The sequence below is a fragment of the Heptranchias perlo genome, chromosome 2 (assembly GCF_035084215.1).
Source record: "Heptranchias perlo isolate sHepPer1 chromosome 2, sHepPer1.hap1, whole genome shotgun sequence".
In the NCBI taxonomy this organism is placed as follows: domain Eukaryota; kingdom Metazoa; phylum Chordata; class Chondrichthyes; order Hexanchiformes; family Hexanchidae; genus Heptranchias; species Heptranchias perlo.
In genome coordinates this window covers 151,255,492-151,275,130 of record NC_090326.1, presented here as the reverse complement: position 1 = coordinate 151,275,130, position 19,639 = coordinate 151,255,492, and the positions used below count along the sequence as shown (strand labels likewise).

General features: G+C 43.2%; 1 protein-coding gene across 1 annotated transcript in view; it reads left to right on the top strand.

The window, feature by feature from the left end:
• Nucleotides 1-19,639, top strand: part of dpp6a (dipeptidyl-peptidase 6a) — a 319,256-nt gene that overhangs the window by 278,598 nt on the left and 21,019 nt on the right. Inside the window, exons 15-18 of the mRNA XM_068008292.1 lie at nt 8,592-8,661; nt 10,899-11,093; nt 12,763-12,817; nt 15,759-15,876. Of these exons, the coding sequence (XP_067864393.1) occupies nt 8,592-8,661; nt 10,899-11,093; nt 12,763-12,817; nt 15,759-15,876 (438 nt within the window). The remainder of the gene's footprint in view (nt 1-8,591; nt 8,662-10,898; nt 11,094-12,762; nt 12,818-15,758; nt 15,877-19,639) is intronic.

Sequence of the window (19,639 nt, the reverse complement as noted above, 5' to 3'; positions counted from 1 at the left end):
GGAATCCCGCAGGCAATTAAAGCCAGCGGGGTTCCACTTGAGAGTACTTACCTTGCTTGTTGAGGTCAGTTAATGAGCTGAATCAGCTGTCAAAAGAGGAAGTGTGGGATTTCACCTGCATCGCTGAGTGTTTCACACACTGGGGGAAACAGTCTCTCTCCAACCAGGCGTGTTGCAGCCAGCAGCCTGTGGCAGCTGCCAAGGTGCACTCCACGGGGGAGCGCCCTCACCCACGCAGGAGGCCACCGCGTCACATAGGGCAACCCCTGCCCCCCACCACCCCCCGCCAAGCCAGAGGACAGACCGACACGAAACCGCAGCCCCAGTCCGAGGAACCACCCACCTACCCTGCACAACCCCTCAGACCAACACCTGCCAGATGGGTGGTGCGTGGACACCCTCGGAGGACGAACAGCATGACCAGCCACAGCAGCCTCGCAGTCCACGCGGTCCGCCGCAGAGACGTGGAGCCCCCCAACACGGTGTTGTTGCACGCCCACCTGCACAGCAGGAGGGAGGGCTACCGCAGAGAGAGACGCATTGCAGAGGGCACTACCCTCGCCACATGGTCCACAGACCGAAGCTCCCCGGACCTCTCCGAGCAGCAGTGCACACGGAGACGCAGATTCGCTCGACATGTAGTCGTGGAGATCTGCAGGCTCTTTCATGCCGAGCTGCTCCTGGCTGGCCCCAGCACCAAGTGCTTACCTGTCACTGCCAAAGTCACCACTGCCCTCCACAACTTCTCGTCCGCATCCTTCCAGGGTGCAGCCGGCTACACCGCCGATGTCTCTCAGTCGTCTGCGCGGAAGAGCCCTGCAAATACACCTGCACCTACTCTGCAGTAACACAATGGGTGGCATCAGTGGTGGGTCCCCATAGTGATACCCAGGAGCGGGCATTATTGGACACAACAGACAGGATTCGCGGAGACATGGCAGTGGTGGTGCCAATATAATGTGTGCTGTTTGTTGCTCTGAAATTCAATATAGGTAACACCCATGGCAAACCCTCCGACACCCTTGTGCACCCCCTTCATGCTCACGAAACATTTGCCTTACGCTGCCTACTGCACATATGTGATGCATGCCCTGTGGCTGCAGCACAGGTGGTGGCAGGTTGAGTGAGGCTGGCCGTGAGGGAGATGCACGAGAGGGTGAGTATGGGATAGAGCCATGAGATTGTATGAGGATTGGGTCGCGTGTTAGTGGCAGGATGAGTACTGGCGAGGTGAGTAGGTGGAGGTAAGATGAGGATGGGGTTGGAGTGAGTATGAGGGGTGATGTGACAGAGTAGTGTTGGTGGTGCAGAAGGAGATGTGGGGTTGGGGCAGTGGCAGATGGAGTGTAGGGGAAAGATTTCGTGTTCTCACTGTGGCTGACCTACTGAGGTCATTGCAGCGCCTCCTGCACTGTATGCAGGTGGGCGATATGTTGGTTGCACAGGTGACCCCCTCTGCCACCTCGAGCCAGGCCTTCTTGGTGGCAGAGGCTGGCCGCTTCCTCCCGCCCACCGGGTGGAAGATCTCTGTCTTTGCCCTCCTCCTCACCCCATCTGATGATACCTGGGGTGAGGCATCATTAAACTGGGAGCAGCCTTCCCCCTGGGCTGCTCCATGCTGAAATTTGTTCCATTGGTTGCAGCATCTGTCAGTGGAGGACTGCCCCTTTAAATAGAGCACCTCCAGCTGACAGATCGTACTGCGCATGCGCAGCCCGCCCGACGCGCAGACCAGCAGCGTGGACCCCGGAGGAGCAGGTAATTGATTCCTATTAGTGTGTTGCCTGCTACGATCACGCGGGCAACCCACTAATTTCACCGAGCGTGTTGACTACGCACCCGAAACCCAACCCGCAGGAAACCCGCAGGCCTGGTAACATCGAGCCCAGGGTTTCAACAGAGGCGTAAAAATTTGTAAACAAAAAGAGTGAATTTTTGAAATTTAGTATTTCAGGTTAAGTAAATCATTTACGGTCCATATTTTATTCACATAATGGAACTATTTGTTTATGAAGAAATCGTAGGAAAATCTTAATTCAAATTCCCAGTTTCTTGCAGCCTTTGAATTTTCGCAGAAGAAAGTTCCTACGGACTGGCTTCTCTTTCAGTAGCTGGAATGTGGCAGGTTGTTACAAAAGCTGAAGTTGTGTACGATAGAATAAAAACAGACCAGGTTGTCCAGCAGATAATTTGAGTCACGAGCATAATGGGTGATTCTGCAATCTGGCGCTGCCAGCGGGGATTGGCGCTTGCGAAGAGGGCATTTAGGAAATCGTGGGCAGCCAGCGGGTGATTTTCTGTCCATGAGCTGAGCACCGTGATTTTCCAAGATGTGCTCCCTGCAAGTGCAGCTCCCTGCTGGGAGTGCCCCAACTCAAAATCACCCCAATAGCGTAATCCAAAAAACCCACAATTATTCAATGGGAGTGAAGAGCTCAAATGATCAGGCTAACCAGTACAAAAATGTTCCTTGATTTTGTTGTTGCCATTTTCATTTGTTTTTTTTTAAATCAGATTTTCCGCCCAGATTTGATCTGTTGCCCTGTTTACAAATGTAACGACAGTGGGGGTAGATCTTGACTTTGTGCGATAGTGTAAAACGGGTGATAGCGAGTCGGCAGCCCCTTTTACATCTCTCCCCATTTTTCTTTTCATAGACTTCAATTGGGAGAGATGTAAACCGGGCTGCCGATAATGATCACCTGATTTTGCACTCTCCCACAAAGTTACAATCTACCCCAGTCACTCTGGTTTTGTATTGCTGTGGGATCTTTGGGAATGCAACCTGTGTCCCCACCACTCCACGAAAATAGGTTTAATACCAGATAGTATATATAAATATGTTAGAAAATATGTACAATTTTAGTTACTGTGTTCAAAAATATATGGATGTTTTTGTTGTTCCAATCCCTCTGATTATAAACAATCACATGTTCCATTCTTTTCAATGTCTGGCAGCTGTAAAAATCTCATTATACTGGGCCAAACATTCCTGGAAAAATAACGGCAAGTTCATGACGCATGCCATTATTAATGCGCAAATCAGCCAGCCAGTTCAGGGGAAGAAGAGATAATCTGCGAGTTGCAAATCTCCAGAACTTGTTGGTCCACTTAGCTGATTAACTAATTGTAAACAATTTTACAACACCAAGTTATAGTCCAGCAATTTTATTTTAAATTCACAAGCTTTCGGAGACTTCCTCCTTCCTCAGGTAAATGTTCAGGAGCTCCTTGAAGCCTACGCATTTATACATATAGAACAATACATGGTGTTTACAGAATGCCCCTGCAACTGCCCGTTGCCAAGGCAATCACCGTGTTCAGACAGAGAGGTGTCACCTGCAGAACCCCCGAATACACATTCAACAAAAAAACAAACAGGAAAAAAAAAACAGAGAGAGGCAGAAACATCCGGAAGGCAGAGAAAGCCAGCAAATGACCCATTATATTAAAAACAGATAACATTTGTTCGCTGGTGGGGTAACGTGTAACGTGTAACTAAGTCTAACTAACACTGCGAGATGCCCCACTCCAGCAAGATTTGGCCCCTTCCTGTCGAGGAACTATTGCAGTGGGTTAGGTCTTTGGACCTGGGTTCAAATTCAGCCCAGCCTGATGAGATGGAAGTCTTTTGTGTGTCTCCTCTATGTAACGAGTTTTGGGAAGTCTCAATCCAGTGGGCATTGGCTGTGCAGCACCAAAACAGCTCCGGATGTGGCACTAATTGGCAACCTGACCCACAGATGCTGTGGGATGGCTGATGCATGTTTTTGAGGCAGAGTAATAGGGAGCACTTCTTCACACAAAGGGTGGTGGAATTCTGGAACTCTCTCCCCAATAAGGCTTAGGATGCAGGTCGTCAATTAAAATGTTCAAAACTCAGATTGATAGATTTTTGTTAGGTAAAGGTATCAAGGCATATGGAATCAAGACGGGTAAATGGAGTTAAGATACAGATCAGCCATGCTCGAAGTGAATGGCGGAACAGGCCCGAGGGGCTGAGTGGCCTACTCCTGTTCCTATATTCCTATATAATTATAATTAAGAGAGTCTATCTTTGCATTTGGCTGTGCTTGATGGGTACCTCGAATGGGAAGATTCCCATTCCCCAGAACTAACATCCCTCATCTGTTTCTTTTTTAAAACAAATGCTTTTCTCTGACTAGACTCTGGGAAAGTGAATATAATATTGCAGTCGATGGACTGTTTATTGTCCGGTGGGATTTGTCGTCTGTCAAATCTTTTCCTCCTGTAGTCTGTCTCTTCCAGTTCTGGGTAATTGAAAACCATTTTTTTAAACCAAGAAACTACACTCACTGATCACTGTTCCCAAGTCAAATATTCACGTCAAAAGTTTCATCTTATTGTACAATTTAATTAATTTCCTTCAGGTGTAAACTATTTTTTTGTATTAAATTGCAATTTAATCGATTTCCTTCAAATGTAAATTGTTTTCATAAAGACCAAAGACCAGCTGATCAATATGGAGACTCAGTGCAAATGTAAAATTAGTTTGATATGCAGTGTTTGTGGTCTGGTATTAAATAATATTAATTGTGGATAAGCACTCAGATGTTCGCTTGGAATGTACCAAGCACCTCCCAGTTTATACAATGCTACTTCCATAAAACTTTATACTGGACTTCTCCTGATAAATGGTTCCGGCAGGCACCATCTATTAAGTCGGTGGGGGGGGGTTCGCTGCAGATTCGAAAGCCGTTGGAAAAATAATTCTCCTGGAATCATGTGGAATATTATCCCACCTGTTGGTTAAACTTGCAGAACTACAGGTCTGATCCGCTATCTGATCACTTTTCCGTTTGACGGCTGCTCAGGAAAGCTGCACAAGTTCCTCTGTCACAATGAGCGGGGTTTATCGGTGAGTGGCAAGCAAGTGGCGCCCGCCGATAGATGTTCCATGGGCTTTTGCACGACAAGTTCCTCTCGTGGGGCCCTCAATCCAGCGCGACGCCCTCTCCTGGGCATCTGGGACCTGTATGAACAGGGCAAGCAACTGTCTATCCCCTTAACAATCAAATTGAAGCATGTTAATAAACCACGCAGAATCAGAACCAGGAAGTGTAAGTTAGAATAGTGAATTCAATGTCAAATCAGGTACAGAAAGCACAATAAAGAGAGGGTAAGAAATATTGAATTAAAAGACAGAGAGAAAAGAGAGAAAGAAAAAGTAAAAAAATAAAAATTTTAAATTGTTTTTTAAATGTCCAACAACAATTAAAATCTGACGGAATTTTACACTTTTACACTTGTAAAAGTACATTTTCAGTGCCATAGAAGTTGTTTGACAGTCATTAAAACTTACCAAGCCATTAAAAGTTTGCTTAAACTTAAAAAAACTTGATGTACCTTTTTTTGGCGGGATTGCTTCTTTTCCATCAGATCAGTGCAGGAATTTCACGCTGGTGCATTCATTTGAACGGTGAGTCAACTGGCGAGATGTCATTCTCGCGGAGTTTAAGGAGGAGCAAGGCGGCTGGTACAGCAACTCCCAGATTTCCGCCTTTAACTATGCATGTGCGGTTACTGGAAGTTGCTGTACCAGATGCACAGAAATAACGGTGAGCCCTGTTAGCCTCGCTGTTACTTTCAGAGCGAAATCCAGCCCAATATTAACGAGCCTTTTTATTGATTTGTCATTAATGTTGATCAATACAAAGAGAGAAAGAAGAAACCAGAGCAGTGCTTAACATGGGCAAATAGTCCATTTGTGTTTCCATCCCACTGCTTACTCACATCTACTTTTTCACTTGGTAGTGAAGAGAGGAAACAATGGCCATGTCAGCAAGCACCTCACATGCTCAGCACAACTAGACTGTTTTCACGGCAACAAAATCCTTTTTATTGAACTGATAATAAAACCTATAGCATCTTTCCATGAAATATATTCTTTATTTTCCGATGTGCGGATGAGAAATATGTCAGCCTTATTGCAAAAACCATTGAACTCCCTTGTCCAAAAATAAATTATTTTTTGCGCCTTTCATTTTTTTTCACTCATGTTTTTTATTTTTTCCTTTTAAAAGTTTCAGAAGTAAACTGTTTCAGATTCTAGTTTCCAAGTGGTGATATAATGCATCACCAAGAATGCCGTTTAGTCCAAAACTGCCTTTTAAAGGGGCTCGTTCTTTATAATAATAATAATTAATGAAGTATTTGGCAAGCCTTCTTCTGTTCTTTTTGATTGAGAGGTAGAAAAGTTAAAAGAACTCCGTGCTATCATGCTCAAGTGGCACAATAGGGCAGATAATTCAATGGCAGGTGTCCTGCTTTATTGGGCACAGAGGCCTGAGGCCTACAACATGCACCAGGTGCCCAGTGCCCACCCCCCCAACCCTGAGTTAAACTTGTATAGAACCTTGGTTAGACCACACTTGGAATATTGTGAACAGTTCTGGTCTCCATATTATAAAAGGGATATAGAGGCACTGAAGGAGGTGCAAAAAAGATTTATTAGGATGATACCAGAACTGAGAGGTTATACCTATCTGGAAAGATTGAGCATATTGGGGCTCCTTTCTCTAGAAAAAAGACTGAGGGGTGACCTGATAGAGGTCTTTAAGATTATGAAAGGGTCTGATAGGGTAGACATAGAGAAAATGTTTCCACTTGCGAGGGAGACCAGAACTAGGGGCCTTTAATATAAGATAGTCACTAATAAATCCAATAGGGAATTCAGGAGAAACTTCTTTACCCAGAGAGTGGTTAGAATGCGGAACACGCTATACAAGGAGTATTTGAGGCAAATAGCATAAAGGTATTTAAGGGGAAGCTAGATAAACACATAAGGGAGAAAGGAATAGAAAGATCTGCTGATAGGGTGAGATGAAGTAGGGAGGGAGAAGGCTCATGTGGAGCATAAATGCCGGCATAGACCAGTTGAGCCGAATGGTCTGCTTCTGTGCTGTACCTTCTTGTAATTCTATGTAATTAGAGTGGCGGAAACAAAGGCGGCTGGCAGTCTGTGAACAAGCTGTATTTTAGGCTTATTATGGTGGCCAACTTTCCTTTAAAATAGGCAGCTGCCCCATAATGGGGCTGGAGCACCTAGTCAGTGCTGGATCAACACAGTGTCCATTTGGAACAGGTGCCATAAGGGAGGCCGCTTTGTAAGAAAAGAAACATTCCCAGAATACTGCTGCCCCTTGACACTCCTCACATCCCCTGCCCCTTGGCCTAGAGTTCCTCACTCACTCAGTGGTCAGCCGGTAGCCCATCACTGGCTCCCAGTGCTTGGCATTCCAGCCCTGGCACTCAAGTAACATACCCGGAGGCCCAGAAACCTATTCAGAGGAGCTGGCCTGTCAGGTGAGGGCAGTTCACTTGTACACAGGGACGCAAGGGCACGTTCTTGACTCCAGTAAGTGCCAAGAGCCTGATCACTAGCCACGGACGATTGAGTTATCACAAAAGACTGGAAAATCTTGAGCGTTTCAGCCTTGCAAGGAGGTAACTGAAAGTGGACCTCACAGAGCTTGGTAAGAGAGCGAAAGGTTTGGAAAATGCAAATTAGATCGATTTCCTTCAGAAAATAACATTTTGGGATGCAGTATATGAGTAATTTGAGACATGATATGTGGTGAGTGTAGCAAGCTTGGGAGGAACAGGTGACTTTGGACCTATGGTGCCCAAAGCTCTCCACCACTGGGGTTTTCCTCGACTCATGTCTGGGTCTGTTCTAGACTAATTGATAGAGATTGATTGTTATGATTAATCAATAACTCCCTCATTATTGTATCACGCAACTACCAGGATGGTAGAAGGCAACTAGACCAAGGTCTTTTTTCGTCTAACAATTCCTATGTTCCCAGAAGGTAAATCCAGAACATTACTTCGAATGAAACTATCAGAACTGGACAAGGGAATTCAAGTTCAAACTAACAAAAAGCAAACTTAGGACTGATGTCAGGAAGTTCTTTTTCACGCAGAGTAATCAACACGGAGAACAGAAGAATAATGGAGGCAAAAATCAGGGAATCATTTAAGAAACAGCTGGATTCTATGATGGGAGAACTGAATGGATGAGCCAAGATGGGCCGAATGGCCTTTGTCAAGCATTTAATTCAGTCCTTGGGCAGTAGTGTAAAACAGGCAAGAGTGATTTGCACCCCAGTCAATTTTCTTTTCCACAGAAGTCCAAAATGAGCTGCCCATTGGCTCTTTCCCGTTTTGCACTACCGACCAAGACAGATTTATACCCCAAAGTACTTGATCCCTCTTGTTAATTATTGTAAACAAATTTTTAAAAATGGTTTGATAAATCTTTTCATGCGGATGGTTGCCCCTTAACTATGACTGGTCTACCCAGTGTACACACAATATTGGCAGAGCATGCTCAGTAAAAAGTATCTTACCCAGTCACCAGTGCTGACAGAAGAAAATGAAAGAACAGGGAACTTAAAACAGTCTTTCACAATTGTACATTTTTCTTCCTTGCCTTGTTCCTTGAGTCAGTGTGTCACAGGAATATTTGAAATGCAGAGTTGTGCATCGGGTCCCTGTGGAAATGTTTTACTCTTTGATTGTTATGGGCATTGCTAACATTATTGCAACTACGTCTTAATGTTTTCCAGCACTGAAAATGCAAATTATCAAACCGGCCGGGTTCACAGAGTTGTCCCAATATCCTTTGTTACTTATTGTGTGAGTATTATTTTAGACTTATGGTTGGGGAGGGGGTTAGTGACATAAATGTTTCTATTTCCCTGGTCAGAGAGCTTGGGGTTGACGGGCCGAATGGCCTCCTTCTGTGCTGTAACCATTCTACGATTCCATGATTCTCGAGCATTCTGTACTCATTTATTTAGACTATCTAGATTTCAATTGTTTCTTTGATCCCACAAAGCCTAGTGCTTAAGGTGTCATCCTTGGCTCGTGGGTAGCACTCTCGCCTCTGAATCAGAAGGTCATGGGTTCAAGTCCCACTCCAGAGACTTGAGTACATAATCTAACGTGGGAGTGCTGCACTGTTGGAGGTGCTGTCATTTGGATGATATGTTAAACTGAGGCCCCATCTGCCCTCTCATAGCAGTAATTTGAAGTAGAGCAGAGGAGTTCTCCCAGTGTCCTGGCCAATATCTAACCCTCAACCAACATCACTGAAACAGGTCATTTATCTCATTGCTGTTTGTGGGACCTTACTGTGCGCAAATTGCTATGATTAGTCAACAACTCCATTATCATTGTATCATGTGACTACCAGGGTATTAGTTGGGGAACTAGATGGATCTTGGTCTTTTTCATCGAGCAATTCCTACGTAGCTTAATTTTCCTCTAGAGAGGGGCTTTTTTTACGATTTCCGTCAATTCCTGCGGTTTCAACACAAGACACCAGCTACCAATAATAATACCTGGATTTATACGGGATCTTATTAAGCTAAATTACTTTTGAAGGCAGTGACTGTTACCTAGGCAACACAGCAGCCATTTTGTGCCTGCCACATCCCACAAACAGCGATGAGACAGATGATCAGTTGATCTCTTTTTGTAATGGTATTTGCTGAGGGAGGAATTTTGGACTGGACACTTTGTAAGTGACATCCGAAGATTATTAACATTATTGAAAATTTATCAATAAAAATAATCTGCAGTTAATTCTGTGTCCTGCATGTATGTATATATATAAGTTCTACTTATCAGATTTGCTTCCAAATCTACCAGATTCTTTTATTTACACATAACTGTTTCGAATACTATCACAGTGGATTGTGCTTGGTCATAACAGAAAGAAAAACTTGCATTTACAAAGCACCTTTCATGACCTCAGGACATTCCAAAGCACTTTACAGATGATAAAGTGCCTTGGCCAGGACACCAGGAAGAAATTCCCTACTCTTTTTTGAAGGAGTGCCATGGGATCTTTTACATCCACCTGAGAGGGCAGATATCTTAGTTTAACACCTACTGACTGTGCAGTATTCCTCACTGCAGCAACTGGAGTGAGGCTTGAACCCACAACTTTCTGACTGGGAGGTGAGAGTGCTACCACTGAGCCATAGCTAACACAGCAATAAATTCTAAAAGATTTATTATTGAGGCCATGTATAGGTGTTGAAATTTAAAATGACAAGGTACGTCATACTGATTTTGAACCTCCTCCATGTAACAACATGTACTGTAACAACAAATTACTGACTGCACTGAAATAGTGCAAACGGCAATTGAACATGTTAACTAGAGTGCGAAACAACACTCAGAACAAATTAAGCCTTATGGTGCATTACCTCAGCATCTAATTCTAGGTATGTATAACATTTAACAGTGAAGGAGTTTTATGGACAAAACACGCTATATAATGAGAATCTTTAGTCACTTGTATGCTGGAGCTTTTTTTTTGCTTGGATTCCGGGAGATCGGCCATGCGACAGTTCACGGCACTCACACTGTCAAATTTAGCTCCCTTATCCAAAGGCAGGCTCATGGACCTAGGGTTTCATGGGCCTAGGGTTTCATGGGCCTATGAGTTTGTTGCTGAGATAAGGGAACCAGATGTAGGCACTGGAAACCAACACACTGACAATGCTCTCCCAGAATCTGAATAAAAACAATGGCAGTGTTACAGTGACTATAGTTCTTTGTTTCTGTTATTACTCGGTATTATCATAGAATCATACAGCACAGAAGGAGGCCATTCAGCCCATTCAGTGCCTGTGTTGGCTCTTTGAAAGAGCTATCCAATTAGTTCCACTCCCTCCTGTTCTTTCCCCGTCGCCCTGCAAAGTTTTCCTTTTCCAAGTGTATTTATCCAATTCCCTTTTGAAAGTTACTATTGAATCTGCTTCCGCCACCCTTTCAAGCAGTGCATTCCAGATCATAACAACTCGCTGCTTAAAAAAAATTTCCCCCTCAGTTACTGAATGAATCTGTGTTCTTTCTTACAGCGGTGATAGTCCTGGTAGTCAGATTGTCACAGAGCAGTTCCAAGTAGATTGGGCAACTGTACTTGTTAGTTCACTCAATACCATTGTGGTTAAATTCGATGGCCGTGGCAGTGGTTTCCAAGGCACGAAACTCTTATACGAAATAAAGGGAAACCTGGGGACCGTGGAAGGAAAGGATCAAACGGATGCTTTGAAGTAAGTACCTTTTGATGACAGCACACCGCAGACTCAGCTCCGATGAACTTTGAACAAATAACTATTAGTGGAATAAGTCCTGTTGGGTCATTCTTCCATGTAAAATGTCAAATGCTCATTTTTATTCTGTTATTATTACCTGAGTTTGCTTCATATATGTCCCTGAGAACCCAACTGCAAAGAGCTTGAAGCCAGAATGCAAAACCAAATATTAATATTCATAAGGCTTGCACTTGGTAATTATCACTCTCAGTTTCAACGCTGTTAGTGGAGTTGTTGCCTGTGGGAAGCTTATAATCTTATATTCTATAGGTAGATGGATCTGCTAGCCATTAATGCAATTAAAAGCAAATCACCGTAAGTACCTGAAGGTTCAGATAGCAGGATATTTTGCTTCTCGTGCCCTAATTCTTAGTTGCAGTGCTGTATTTGTCGAAAAAGGGTTGCAAACCTATGTAAATAAGTAATAACCGTAAATAATCTTGCAAACTTTTCATTGCGGCTGTGTTGGTCTGGCCTCCAATGCTTCGTTGTGCAATTATCTTATGCGACGGTATTCATAAAGCTACATGAGAAATTTTCAAAACAGGAAAAGATGATATAATTCTACAACTTATTTAAATGAAAAGCGAAAAACTGCAAATGATGAAAATCTAAAACAAAAACAGACAATGCTGGAAACACTCGGTAGATCTGTCACAATCTGTGGAGAGAACAGACTAGTTAATGCTTCAGGTGTTACCCTATATCAGAACAATTATGATGAAGAGTTATACCTAAAACGTTAACTTTCTCCGTTGTGGATGGGATATAGATCGTGTATAAGAACCAGGTCTAGATGTAAGTTTCCCCTAGTGGGGTCATTGATACATTGGGTCAAAAATCAATTGCGTATCCCATTCACTATAACGACAACTTGCATTTAAGTCATTAATATATATGTGGTGAAAAGCTGAGGCCCCAGTACAGATCCCCAGAGAACACCACTTGTCACATCCCGCCAATCAAAGAAAGAACCAGTTATCCCTACTCTCTGTTTCCTACCTCCCAACCAATTACCGACCCATGTCACATGGTTACCTCCAATTCTGTGCGCTCTCATTTTTGTTAATAATCTCTTGTGTGGGACCTTATCAAATGCCTTCTGGAAGTCCATATAGAGAATATCCATAGATACTTCCCTATCCACCATGCTAATGACTTCTTCAAAAAATTCAACTAGATTAGTCAGACATGACCGACCCTTCACAAATCCATGCTGACTCTCTTTGATCAGCTCATACTTGTCCAAGTGCTCAGTCACTCGTGTCTCTGATGATAGATTGAAGTAACTTCCCCACAATTGATGTTAAACTGTGAGGTCCTTATTTACCTGGTTTCTCTCTCTCCCTCCTTTCTTAAATAATGGATTGGCAATTGCAATATTCCAATTCACAGCTACAATTCCTGAATCTAGAGAGCTTTGGAAAATTATGACTAATGAATCTGTGATTTCCCCACCTAGTTCGTTTAATATCCTGGTGATGGAAACCATCAGGTCCCAGAGATTTGTCTATCTTAAGTCCCATTATTTTCTCCATTACCATTTTTTAACTTATATTTGCATTTGAAAAAATTACACAGGGTCCATTGTTTTCGAAGTTTGATCTGTTGTGCGTTTTCATTTCAGGATCCTCTTGAAGGAACCGTACATCGACAAAACCAGAATTGGCGTTTTTGGACAGGTAATATTGTACTCATAAAAAAGGTTTTTAAAATATTTTTTTTTCAATTTTGATGTGGAGCCAGGAGGAGCTGGGAGCATTCTTCCTGGCTCCACAACACTCTTATCAGCTGCTGATGACTGTGATCAGTGGCCCCCTTCCGCTGTCCTCCCCTCCCCCCACCCCGGTGCTTACCTCTAAGCTGCTGCTGTCTAGGCAGGTGGCCCGAAATTCAATGCTGCAGAAGGGTGAACTGCCCGTGGAGGGGCCAGATTATTTAGATGAGGCCCGAGACCCAATTTCGGGCCGGCCTCAGGTCTCCCGGTTCGGGCTCGCGTGTTACTGCCGCATCGTCGCCTTTGCACCTGACACTGGGGAGCCAATGAATTTCTACCCCTGTGTCTTCAGGAGAGATGAGGAGAACGTTGCCTTTCTGTGTAATCCATGGTAAAAAGACACATCCAATACTGCAGAATGAATCGGGTTCTGAGCAGGTGCCCCTTTGTAAATGAACATTGCCACTGACACAGTGTACTTTAATGATCCTTTCCTGGACAATGAGGACAAAAACTCCTGGGGGGAGGGGGTGGATCCTGGCATAAGTTCTGAGATTTGCCCACCTGGGACCTGCGCTGCTGAACCACCAATGGTTGCTGGGTTGGGAGAGGTCCCTTGATTCACATATCTTGCAGTCCAATGTATCTTGTTTGAACAGAACAGAATGTGTCTCAGACGTTCTCAGGTTGTTTACATGCCAGTGGCAAAAACAAAGTACTGCAGTGACTTGTATTGCAAATACCAAGTAGAGATACCCCAGGCACAATCCAATTGTATCAAACCTACTAAAACCTGAACTTCGCTCACAGCCCATAGCAATTGTTCACTGGCATTTAAGATTTAGGAAACTCTAAGATACCAATGCCTCTCCGGATCCTTCTTCCATTTCACTTTCTTCTCACCCCATCCTCCTTCTTGCTTGCCACTTTAATTCTCCAGCCCACTCCGATCTCTGTCCTCAGCCTCCTATACTGTTCCAACAAAGCTCAAAGCATACTCACGGAAGAGTATTTTACAGCCCTGGGGCCTTAACATTGAGTTTAACAACTTTAGATCTTAACTATTTTCTCTCTGACAGCAGATGATGGTAATGGAGGATGGCTATACCAGATCCACTGGGAGTGGAGGAGGTATGTGCTGGTGCTTGGAGTGGGGGTCCCCTATTGGTACAGGGCGGGAAAGGGTGTCTGCACACCTTTCTCCAACAAACTCTCGAGCCATGGGAGCCTTTCTATCTTTGCCAGATTTTTCATGCTTCCCTTCCTCTCTGCTCTAACCATTTACCTCTGGACCCACCTTTTGTTTCTATACTTGTCTCATTATGCCTTGTACCATCATCCCTTTTGGCATTTAAGCACTCCTGCCCTATCATAGTAGGTACAGCACAGGAGGCGGCCATTCAGCCTATCGTGCCTGTGCCGGCTCTTTGAAAGAGCTATCCAATTAGTCCCATTCCCCTGTTCTTTCCCCATAGCCCTGTAAATGTTTTCCCTTCAAGTATTTATCTAATTCCCTTTTGAAAGTTACCGCTAAATCTGCTTCCTCCACCCTTTCAGACAGTGCATTCCAGTTCATAACAACTCTCTGCATAAAAAAAAGTTGCCTCATATCACCTCCAGCTCTTTTGCCGATCACCTTAAATCTGTGTCCTCTGGTTACCGACCTTTCTGCCACTGGGAATAGTTTCTCCTTATTTACTCTAGCAAAGCTGGTCATGATTTTGAACACCTCTATCAAATCTCCCCATAACCTTCTCTGCTCTAAGGGAATTAGGGGTTACGGGGAGCGGGCAGGAAATTGGACATGAATTTAAATTTGAAGTTAGGATCAGATCAGCCATGATCTTATTGAATGGCGGAGCAGGCTCAAGGGGCCGATTGGCCTATTCCTGCTCCTATTTCTTATGTTCTTATGTTCTTATCTTGGTCAGGTGCCCACGCCATTAGGGGTGGATTTCGGGCACCCACCATGTTAAGTGTCTCCATGTGATTTAAATCAATTAGTGTTAATTGTATTCAGGTGGTGTGTATCAATTGGGGACTCTCTTGTATCCACATATAAGAGAGCTAATCGAGGGTGTTGTGTGTGTAATGTGGATCCCTGAGAATAAAGGCTTGGAAGCAACTGAAGACCGGGCTCTGGTATTCCATCCTTTACCACCTGGCTATCCAATTCAGAACACGCCAGCCCGACATATCAGCACACTGCAGCAGAAGTGTGCTGGTAGTGGGAGGGGATTGAGGTTTTCACAGAAAGAATACTTAACTGCCTCCATTTTTAAAGCTTATCCATTTATCATCGGGGTCTAGACGACGACACCATCGTGATCCCCCAGCTGGGACCCATATGCACCCTTTGATGACCTGGTCACTGGGTTCCTCTGAGGGCAGGGCACAAGGGGATTCCTGGTGTTGCAGGTCCTCACCTCCCTCCTGCTTCAATTGCCTTGGAAGAAGTGGGTGGAGACTCTGCTCCTTAAAAGGCCCCACGATAATCCCAATGTTAGTCCGGAGTTACAGCAAGAGCGCGTCAGAAGGTTACCATGATAGCCATCATTTTTAAAGGGATTTTTTGTTTTTGAGAATCTGTCATTACAGAGAACTTGGGGGGAGGGAGAGACATTAAAAAAGTTGTGCAGTGCTTGCATTGGTCGATGTAGACTGCTGTACTTATCCTCAAAGAGGAAATGATAATGAGAAAGCTTTCCAGTCCAACGGGAATAGATAATGTCCTCATATAATAGCCTACAATGTCATTATAGCTCCATTATATGTTCATGAGCAGAATTAACTGAACTTTACAAGAATTATAATTTTGTCCTATTGATGTACATCTCATGCACTTATACTAAAGGTATTAATTGTCCTCACATGAAAGATTAACATCTCCTCTCTGTTCTCTCCAGGCTTATGGTGGTTATCTGAGTATGATTCTGCTCACCACAGAAAATGACTTAGACAAAGAAAATGCCTTATTCAAGTGCGGAATTGCAGTATCGCCAATCACAGACTTTAAACTGTACGGTAAGCGTCAGCTTGCAAATAGCCATAAGCCTCCAAGATGATTAAAGTGAAAATCTCAATCCAGCAACTGACAATGCAGGAATATATTTAAGAAAAATGGTGTGTGTCACTTCAGAGTATTTCATTCATTTTGACCTGCAAATCATAGCATCATAGAATGATACAGCACAGAAAGAGGCCATTCAGCCATCATGTCTATGACGGCTCTTTGAAAGTGCTATCCAATTAGTCCTACTCCCGTGCCCATTCCTCATAGCCCTGCAAATATTACCCCTTCAAGTATTTATCTAATTCCATTTTGATAGTTATTACTGAATCTGCTTCCACCACCCTTTCAGGCACTGCATTCCAGATCATAGCTCGCTGCGAGCTATGATCTGGAATGCAGTGCCTGAAAGGGTGGTGGAAGCAATTGCTCCTGATCTCGCCTCTGGTTCTTTTGCCAATTACCTTAAATCTGTCTCCTCTGGTTACCGACCCCTCTGCTACTGGAAATAGTTTCTCCTTGCCTACTCTATCAAAACCCTTCAAGAATGCCTGATGCAATCAAATGTAATACAGAAGCACAAGTGAATCTTTGTTGCTGAAGCAGGAGATATTAAAGAAGAAAGAACTGTATTCACATTGCACCTTATCGTGTACTCAGGGTGTCCCAAGGCACTTCATATTCAGTTGGAACATAAGGAACTGGGGCCAAACAGACTCTGCAAATCATTTGCTGGTCCCAAAAGCTAATACATCTCAATCACTTACTCTCTCAAATATCTCTCCATTTCTCCCTGGGCAGTCCATTCCATACATGCACCACCACCTTCTAAGCTTGAGCCCATATCTCCCGCTCGTAGAGTTTGTGGCAATCTTGAACATATTATGAAGGTTCAATTTATCTGTTTCATGAAGAATCTTGGAGAACCTTCTCTTCTCCAAGCTCTTGACCTCTCCTCATAGATCAAATGCCTTAAGCTCTAGGTATCAATTTGGTTGCTCTTTTCTGCAGCGCCTCCAATTTCTGGATGTCCCTGCTGTCCTGCAACAACTGGAGTTGTTCCCAATACTCTAGGTGTAGACATGTCTTATACAGACTCCTGCGAATTGTGCTCTATTACTCTGGCTATCTAGCTCAAGATCCAGTTAGCCTTCCTTACTGCCACTGGTGAGGGGTCAAGTGAGGGGAAATTTAGAAATCTAATGAGAAATGTTAAGACAATAGAACAGTGTAGTAACTTGGGTAAAGATAAACAGAGTGTGGCAGGAAGGGACAGAGAGTCTACCAATAATAGTGCAACAACAAGTAAGGACAAAGCAGGAAAAAATGGTAAAAAGTCAAAATTAAAGCTCTTTACCTGAATGCACGGAGCATTCGTAACAAGATGGATGAATTAATTGCACAAATAGAGATAAATGGGTTTGATCTAATAGCCATTACAGAGACATGGTTGCAAAATGACCAAGGATGTGAACTAAATATTCCAGGAAACATGACATTTAGAAAAGACAGGCAGAATGGAAAAGGAGGGGGTGTAGCCCTAATAATAAAGGATGACATAAGGACAGTAATGAGAAAGGATCTTGGCTCGGAGGATCAGGAAGCAGAATCAGGATGGGTGGAAATAAGAAATAACAAGGGGCAGAAAACACTGGTGGGAGTAGTTTATAGGCCTCCTAATAGTAGCTATACCGTTGGACAGAGTATTAATCATGAAATAACAGGAGCTTGTAACAAAGGTAATGCAGTCATCATGGGGGACTTTAATCTGCACATAGACTGGGCAAATCAAATTGGCAAAGGTAGTTTGGAAGACGAGTTCATGGAATGTATTCAAGACGGTTTCCTAGAGCAATACGTCATGGAACCAACCAGGGAACAGGCTATTTTAAATCTTGCATTGTGTAATGAGATAGTTAATTAGTAATCTCACCGTAAAAGAACCTCTGGGGAAGAGCAATCATAATATCATAGAATTTCACATTAAGTTTGAAAGTGACGTACTTAAGTCAGAAACTAGAGTCTTAAACTTAAATAAAGCCAATTACATAGGTATGAGGGGCGAGTTGTCAAAGGTAGATTAGGAAATTAAATTAAAGGGTTCGACAATTGAAAAGCAATGGCAAATATTTAAAGAAATATTGCAATATTCTTAACAAATAATACATTCCATTGAGAAATAAAAACTCCACGGGAAGAGTGATCCACCTCTGGCTAACTAAAGAAGTTAAGGAGAATATTATATTGAAAGAAGAGGCCTATAATGTTGCCATGAAGAGTGATAAGCCTGAGGATTGGGAGAGTTTTAGAAACCAACAAAGGACGACCAAAAAATTGATAAAAAGGGAGAAAATAGAATATGAAAGTAAAGTAGCAAGAAATATAAAAACGGATTGTAAGAGCTTCTACAAGAATGTAAAAAGGAAGAGAGTTACAAAAGTAAATGTTGGTCCCTTAGAGGCTGAGACAGGAGAAATTATAATGGGGAATCAGGAAATGGCAGAAGCGTTAAACAAGTATTTTGTATCTGTCTTCACAGTAGAAGACACAAAAAGCATACCAGAAATAGTGGGGAACCAAGGGGTAAATGAGAGTGAGAAATTTAAAACAATGAATATCACTAGAGAAAAAGTACTGGACAAACTAATGGGAGTAAAAACCAACAAATCCCCTGGACCTGATGGCCTACATCCTAGGGTTCTAAAAGAGGTGGCTGCAGAGATAGTGGATGCATTGGTCAAGATCTTCCAAAATTCTCTAGATTCTGGAATGGTCCCAGTGGATTGGAAGGTAGCAAATGTTACGCTGCTATTCAAGAAGGGAGGGAGGGAGAGAGAAAACAGGGAACTACAGGCCAGTTAGCCTGATATCGGTCGTCGGGAAAATGCTGGAATCCATTACTATGGAAGTGGTAACAGGGCACTTGGTAAATTGTAATATGATTAGGCAGAGTCAACATGGTTTTATGAAAGGGAAATCATGTTTAACAAATTTATTAGAGTTTTTTGAGGATGTAACTAGCAGGGTACATAAAGGGGAACCAGTGGATGTAATATATTTGGATTTTCAAAAGACATTCGATAATGTGCCACATAAAAAGTTGATACACAAGGTAAGGGCTCATGGGGTTGGGGGTAATATGTTGGCATGGATAGAGGATTGGTTAAAGGACAGAAAACAGAGAGTAGGGATAAATGGGTCATTTTCAGGTTGGCAGGCTGTAACTAGTGGGGTGCCGCAAGGATCAGTGCTTGGGCCTCAGCTATTTACAATCTATATTAATGATTTAGATGAAGGGACCAACTGTAATGTATCCAAGTTTGCTGACAATACAAAGCTAGGTGGGAAAGTAAGCTGTGAGGAGGACACAATGAGTCTGCAAATGAATATGGACAGATTAAGTGAGTGGGAAAGAAGGTGGCAGATGGAGTATAATGTAGGGAAATGTGAGGTTATTCACTTCAGTCGGAAGAATAGAAAAACAGAATATTTTTTAAATGGTGAGAAACTATTAAATGTTGTTGTTCAGAGAGACTTGGGTGTCCTCGTACAAAAAACACAGAAAGTTAGGATATGCAGGTACAACAAGCAATTAGGAAGGCAAATGGCATGATGGCCTTTATTGCAAGTGGGGTTGGAGTACAAAAGTAAGTCTTACTACAGTTGCACAGGGCATTGATGAGACCTCACCTGGAGTACTGCGTACAGTTTTGGTCTCCTAATCTAAGGAAGGATATAATTGCCTTAGAGGTGGTCCAACAAAGGTTCACTAGATTC